Genomic DNA, 6,940 nt, shown 5'->3' with positions numbered 1-6,940 from the left:
ACTAAACCACTGCCTCCCCAGAGTATCTTACATGCTTTGGATAAACCCATCTGCACAAGTGTCAGTCAGCTAAGGGCTTTGGTAATATTTACAGTGTAACTATAGAGAGGGATATTAATTATTCTTGATATTAATTAAGGGAATACAGTGCTGCATTATCCTTACTTCTCTTTCAGTCCATTGTAACACAAGAGAAGAACTCAGTTCAGGAGCTGAGCCGAGAGCAGTAATTACAATCCAGCCAGAACATGGAAGGCAAAGTGTGGAGAACTGCAGCTCATGGCCCCAAAATCACACAAAAACCTCTTCTCACAGGAACTTAGCAGCAGCAGACTGGCAGAGGCAGTGCTCTGGGGTGGCTCACAGGTAGTGAGAGTGACCTGAGAGGTGTGAGCCATGCTGCCAGGGCAGTGCTGGAGCAGGGCTGGCTCACACGGAGCCCTGCAGCGAGATCTGTGGCACATGTCTCATCCTCCAGATCACCACCACAGCTGGGGGCAGCAGCATCAGCACACTCATCACCAGCACTGCAGCAAAAATCACCAGCAGGATCTCCCACGGGGCCAGGATTGTTTCCACCATGATTTCCTCCATGTCAGGAGTCTGAAGCTGTAAAGCAAAAAATATGCTGCGTTATTTACTTGCAGATAGGAATTAATTCTGAATAGATGTGTTTGTTTCAGCCAGCATAGGGGTGTCAGCCTCTTTGGCCTATTCCTTTCTCAGCCCAAAAAATAATCCCATTTCCTGAGTTGCAGACCCCAGAAGAGCTCCTGCCCTTTCTCTCTCTCTGTGGGCATCAGCCTGCCTTTCCCCCTTGGCTCAGCTGCAGTTGTTGATGCTGGTGTGGACACCCTGTCCACCCTAAAGCACTGTTCCTAACCCTTGGCTAAGCCTTTCTCTTTACAATTTCGATTTTTAAGGTCCTCCTCTCCCACTTAGACCATCATTACACAAAATTATTGTTATAGTGATATGTAGCAAAACTAAAACTGAAAATAAAAGAATATGATGGAAAGGAGAACTGGAAATTGAACTGCCATCAGAATGCATATTTTATCTTTTTCCAAGGCTTTAGAAAGAGCAGGGTGCTTAGGAAGGAGTTAATGTGTATTGATTCTGTTAAGTGCTAACAGGTGTGTCCTAGGGATTGCAGTGTTCATTGCAATTCCTGCCACAGGACCCACACACCTGAAAGTCATCAGGGTGACCAGTCCTGTTCCTGGACCCACACACCTGACAGCTGTACAGTGCATGTGTAAATGAGGTGCCAGGGCCTGAAGAGGTTTTTTTCTCCCAGTCCCTTGTGCCAGTCGTGAGGAGGTTTCCTGAGGGGCAGCAGTACTGCGGGAATTGGGACTGCAACTCAGCAGAGGAGGCCTCAGGTTTGTCCAAGCACATGCTTTACTGGGGTTTTGTTACTAAATCCTGACCTTTATGAAAAGGTGAAGATGGAAACTGGGTTGATAGAGTATTTATGTCTAAGGAGAGTGGAAAATTTGAATAATTTCCAGCAATTGTGTACATGACAATGTTAAAATTACGATCAGCTCAATTTTTTTTCTGTGGCTTGTAAGGAGAGTTTGTGTTACCAGTGTATGTCTAATAACAAATCTTGGTGGATTGAGCCCATGATATCCTTAATGAAACCCAGCAATCCATCAGCAGATCCTTGGCTGCTGTGTCATGTTCTAGTTGGATTAATCTCAAATCTTTACAAGCACAGAAAAAGTTCAGAGGAGGCAGCTGGAGCTGTCCGGCTCAAGGCCTGGAGCTGCCCTGGCTCAGGGCCTGGAGCTGCCCCGGCTCAGGGCCTGGAGCACTCTGTCCCTTCTCCCCTGTGAAGACACACAGCCATGGCAGGAGGGTGGCTGGAGCTGGAATGCTGCCCACAGACCCATTCCCTGCAGTGGGCTGTGCTCTGGGTCTGTTTTCTACAGAGCAGCTCCTTGATTTTATGTGTGCTCATCTGCTCTGACCTCTGGCTCTGCTGCTGTGGGCTGTGCTGCAGGGCCCATCAGCCTGTGTCATATTCTCACTTTTCCTGTGGCAACTTTTGGTGTTATTCCTCTCTTCGCACTGGCTGCTGGGTGAGGATAGGTTTGAGGCTGTTTTTAACCTGGAGAGGGATTTTTTTTTGCTCAGGGAGTTTCCTTGTGCTGCTTCAGTGCTGCCTTTAGCTGCTGCCCAGGGAATGTCACAGGTTGTGGAGTGTTAAGAGGGATGTCTTAAGGAATGCAGTGCTCAGTGCAGTTCCTGCCACGAGACCCTCACACCTGAAAGCCATAAGGGCTGCAAGTCCTCTGCCAGAACCCACACACCCGAAAGCTGTATTAGTCTCCTGTCTGCTAATTTGAATGTCTTTGTTAGTTAACTCCTTTAAATAATTCAGTTCCTGACTTGCTTTGTGGTCCTTTTTTCCTGCCTTTTTCTCTGTTAATCTTGTTTCCCCCTGCCCCTCCAAATTACACATGGATATCTTGATTTTGGAGAAGTAAGAGTAGGGAAAACCTTACAAAACCCCCAGATATATTTATCCCACTATTGCATCTGGGAGGGGGAACTGCACTTCCTCAATGTACAATGAAGACAAATGCAGAAGGCAGAAATACTATAAGAAAAAAAAAGGCTTATTTGCAGTCTACAGAAATGGTGTGAAGGTTCAAGCCAGCCCTGTGAATCTTACAGTAACTTCAGTTATGGTAATTTGAGAAGTTCCCTTGAGCAAGAGGCTTGTGGGAGGTGGTGGCCTGCCTGTCTGTAACCTGCTCTCACTTGAGATGTCTTTGAAAATATATTGCATAGGGCTGAAAGAGGAACTGGTATCTGAATTAACAAATATTTGTATTATTTATTGGCCTCCAAACTACAGAATTATTGGCTATCATATAATAATTTTTACTCTGTGCCTGGAAACTCACAGATCTGGTACTGCTGGCTAAACTCTGGGAACAGAAAAACAAGTTTTAAAATTTTGGGAGTCCAGTGAATTTGTAAATGCAGCCATCAAATGGCAGAAGGGATTGAAGTCTGCAAGGTCTGTTTTATATCAGTGAATATTCATATTTTCTTTTGTTTCTAGGAAGATATTCTGATTGGTAGCTAGAGCACTTAATGTCAGTCAAAGATTTGTTTCTGTGAAATCAAGTGACAGGGCTCAGTTCTTTGGTGGAGATGAATACAGTCAGATTGATAAAAAAACCACAATCAATAGTACAAAACAACATAAAATTTGTATAAAATACAAAACAATATATCAGAAATATTAAAGATTATTAGTGATATCTTTATACAATTTTAATATTTTAAAATATTTCAGGAATTCCACTAGATTCTGCTTTTAATGACATCAGATAAAACCACATGGGCTATATTGAATTTCCAGTGTCTTCTACAAGCAGGTGTAGAAGATTATGTGAGGAGAGGTTTATTACCTACACTGAGAGCTGTTCAGTCACACACAAAGAAGGGCTCCCAGTGGCTTTAGCAAAACCAGAGCTGAGAAATACTGCCCACCCTGTAGGGCTGTGACCACTCTCCTCCCAGGCACACACTTACTCCAAAGGCAGAACAAGCTGAAAGGGGTAAACCAACAACAACAATGAGCTTGTTCTGCTTCATTTGCCACTCAGTCAGTGATATAAATATTTGCCCTTCAAGCGGGGAGAACAAGTGCTCCTGGGTGCCCTGGGTGAGCTGCCAGCTTCCTGTTAGCACTCCAGGATAGTCACCCAGGCTGGCTTTCTGAGGAGGTCACTGAGCTGTGCCCTGGAGCCCCGGGCAGCTGCAGGAGAGTGGATGCATTCCTCTGCCACCTCCCTGACTCTGGGCTGCAAACACAGGCACCGAATGGTAGGAACAGGAAAAATTCTCACACCTGGGTGTCCGGCACAGGGATGGACTCAAAAAGAGGGTGATGGTCGAGAGATAACTACACTGCAAGTCGTAATTGTCACTTAGAACTCCTGTAAAAACAAGAAATCAAATCAATGAGTTCGGCTGCATTACAATTATGAGAAAAGGCTGCATTACAATTATGTAAAACCTTAGAAAGATCTAATAATGCTGCTTTGGTAGGCAGAGGGCCAAACCTTTTAAACAAAGAGTGTATAAAAATGCTCAGAATCATTAAAATATTAACAGAAATTTCACTGAATAAGTTTGTTATAAATATCCCCCTCTATATGTAACTAAAGTATTAATTAAAATATTTCAGTATTCATTATTTAAAATATTTCAGCCTTTATAAGGCATGAAGCAGATTAGTCTGATTATTTTAAAGTCAAATCTGTATGTATTTATCTTTCAGTGAGTAAAGGCACTGCAGGATCCAAATCAAGTTTAAAATCTCTTAATGTGAAAATTGGGTGCAGAAATTAAATGTAAGAAACTTGGGAGAAGATTTTTTTAAAACAAAAATTATGATGAAGACAGACTATTTAATAGACAAAACTAGCATAGCAAACTGTTGTGATTAAGCTGATCAAGCCCTTAGTTTCACCTCAATTCCAAAGGTAATCGTAATCAGGAGACTACAGTGAAGGTTAAAAATGCAAGAGGAGTTACTCAGTTGTTTTTTAAATCACACTTTTCTGGACATACAAGTTCACATTTTTGTATTTTGTCTAAAAAGATGGTTTTGTTCTCTCATAGATAACACATTCTGGCATGTATCTGTTAGGTTTCTGATTCTTGAATGTGTAGCAGTGAGGACATAGCTACATCTGAGTCACAGACATTTCCTGTCCTGAAATATTTAAACACTTTTGAATAAACTTACACAAGCTGGAGGTGTGCAAACTGTAAAAGGAGACATAAAGGATTGCCTTATGCAGTCCACTTACAGACATAATTCTAACCATTTAGCAAACTATTTTGCACTTAAAATTGATTATGGGACTAGGAATATATACGTGACTGTATTCTTCAACTCTTCCCTGCTGACAACCTTTTACCCAAATTAGAAACAATTTAGTTACCCCCCCTTACTTTTATAGAAAGGCACCAAAGAAGTTTAATTTGTTGGATATTTTTGTCTTCCCAAGCTGGCAGCAGGCCCCTGGCTGTGTCCTGGGCACCCTCACCTGTTCAGTGCTCCCTGGCTGTGTCCTGGGCACCCTCACCTGCTCAGTGCCCCTCGCTGTGTCCTGGGCACCCTCACCTGCTCAGTGCCCTGGGCACCCTTACCTGCTCAGTGCCCTGGCTGTGTCCTGGGCACCATTACCTGCTCAGTGCCCTGGGCACCCTTACCTGCTCAGTGCCCTGGCTGTGTCCTGGGCACCATTACCTGCTCAGTGTCCTGGGCACCCTTACCTGCTCAGTGCCCCCTGGGCTGTGTCCTGGTTACCCGTACCTGCTCAGTGCCCTGACTGTCCTGGACACCCTCACCTGCTCAGCGCCCCCTGGGCTGTGTCCTGGGCACCCTCACCTGCTCAGTGCCCTGGCTGTGTCCTGGGCACCCTCACCTGCTCAGCGCCCCCTGGGCTGTGTCCTGGGCACCCTCACCTGCTCAGTGCCCCCCGGGCTGTGTCCTGGGCACCCTTACCTGCTCAGTGCCCCCCGGGCTGTGTCCTGGGCACCCTCACCTGCTCAGTGCCCCAGCGCTGCGCTGCCCCGGGGCTGCGGCGGCTCCGTCCGGGCGCGCATCCTGCGCTGCCGGGGCTGCTCAGCTGGACAGGACAGACAGGGCAGGGCAGGACAGACAAACTGCCGGTCTGTGCCAGCCCCAGGGCAGTCTGCAGGAGCTCAGGGCCGTGTTTGTGACTCCACCGCCTCTCCCTGTGCTCTTAAAGCGGCACAAACCTGCCCGAGGCAGCCGCACTGCCTTGACCGCAGTTCCGCAGGAGGAGCAGAGCTCCTCACCCTGCACAGCCTGCTGCAGGGCACAGCCACTCAGTGAAAAATGAGAACCCGTTTTTCACCAGAAAACCACTTGGGCTTTGCTTGTAAATCATCTTATTTACTCACGAGGGAGTAATCTGATTAAGTAACTCATTCAGACTGATTATTGTGAACAACATGCGCAGCCTTCAGAGTATGAATGCTGATGCCCCTCAGTTTGTTGCAGATCCAAGGCATTCACACACCCAACTCTTTTCCACCTATATATATATTCAACAGCCCACTTGCTACTTAACAGCTTAGCTTTACTTCAATATTTGAAAACCCAGAGCTATGCTCAGGCAAACCACAATCAATAGTACATAACAATATAAAAATTTGTATAAAATACAAAACAATATATCTGAAATATTAAATATTGATTATAAGTGGTATCTTTATACAATTTTTAGTATTTTATTAGGTAAGGAATACCACTGGATTTTGCTATAAATGATATCAGATAAAACCACATGGACTATATTGAATTTCCAATGTCTTCTACAAACAGGTGTAGAAGATAAGTGTTTATGTGGGGAGGGGTTTTATTATCTACACCTGAGAGCTGCTCAGTCACACACAAAGATACTGCTGCTGCAGTATCTGTTATATAAAGTGCACGTAAGAACCTCTTCAGAGGCTTTGCTAAGGCAGCTCTGGCTCCTCTCCATGCTGCTGTGGAGGTGGCACTGCACAGTCCCTGAGAAGTGGCCCTGCTGCCTGAACACACTGCTGCCTCTTGACAGGAGATGTGAAGGCCAAGCTGCAGCCTGCCTTAAAAACTGAACAGTGAAATCTGTGGATTTCATTGCTGTCTGCCTTAAAAACTGAAGAGTGAAATCTGTGGAGTGGTCTGTGCTGGAGTGGATGCATCCAAAGGGATGTACAGAGCTTCAGATTGCAAGAATGTCCCTTTAGACCTCAAAGCCACACAACCAGGAATAGTTTTTTCAGTTTTTTACAAAGCAGAGAAAAATATTAAGTAGGGTATTTCCACAGAAAATAACAGTTGTTAATAGTTTTTCACACAATGGATATTTTTATAGATTCAAAACTATTT

The 6,940-nt window shown here is 44.9% G+C and overlaps 1 protein-coding gene across 1 annotated transcript; it reads right to left on the bottom strand.

Moving 5' to 3' along the window:
- Window positions 1–420: 420 nt before the first annotated feature.
- LOC128937159 (small integral membrane protein 3-like) lies at window positions 421–5,646 on the bottom strand. The gene is made up of 3 exons (XM_054276549.1): window positions 5,603–5,646; window positions 5,429–5,444; window positions 421–609 (listed from the first exon to the last, which is right to left on the bottom strand). The coding sequence occupies exons 1-3, from the start codon at window positions 5,644–5,646 to the stop codon at window positions 430–432; spliced, it is 240 nt and encodes a 79-aa protein (XP_054132524.1). The 3' UTR covers window positions 421–429.
- Between the last annotated feature and the right edge of the window lie 1,294 nt (window positions 5,647–6,940).

Source organism: Melozone crissalis, unplaced genomic scaffold (assembly GCF_028551555.1).
Source record: "Melozone crissalis strain CALT ecotype California unplaced genomic scaffold, PUWL_Pcris_2 ptg000019l_1, whole genome shotgun sequence".
Classification (NCBI taxonomy): Eukaryota; Metazoa; Chordata; class Aves; order Passeriformes; family Passerellidae; genus Melozone; species Melozone crissalis.
The sequence above is the reverse complement of the archived record's forward strand: the minus strand, read 5'-3'. Positions and strand labels throughout refer to the sequence as shown.

Bases quoted from the DNA above. Each gene is read 5' to 3' on its own strand.
- LOC128937159 (XM_054276549.1), bottom strand. From the start codon at position 5,646: ATGCGCGCCCGGACGGAGCCGCCGCAGCCCCGGGGCAGCGCAGC.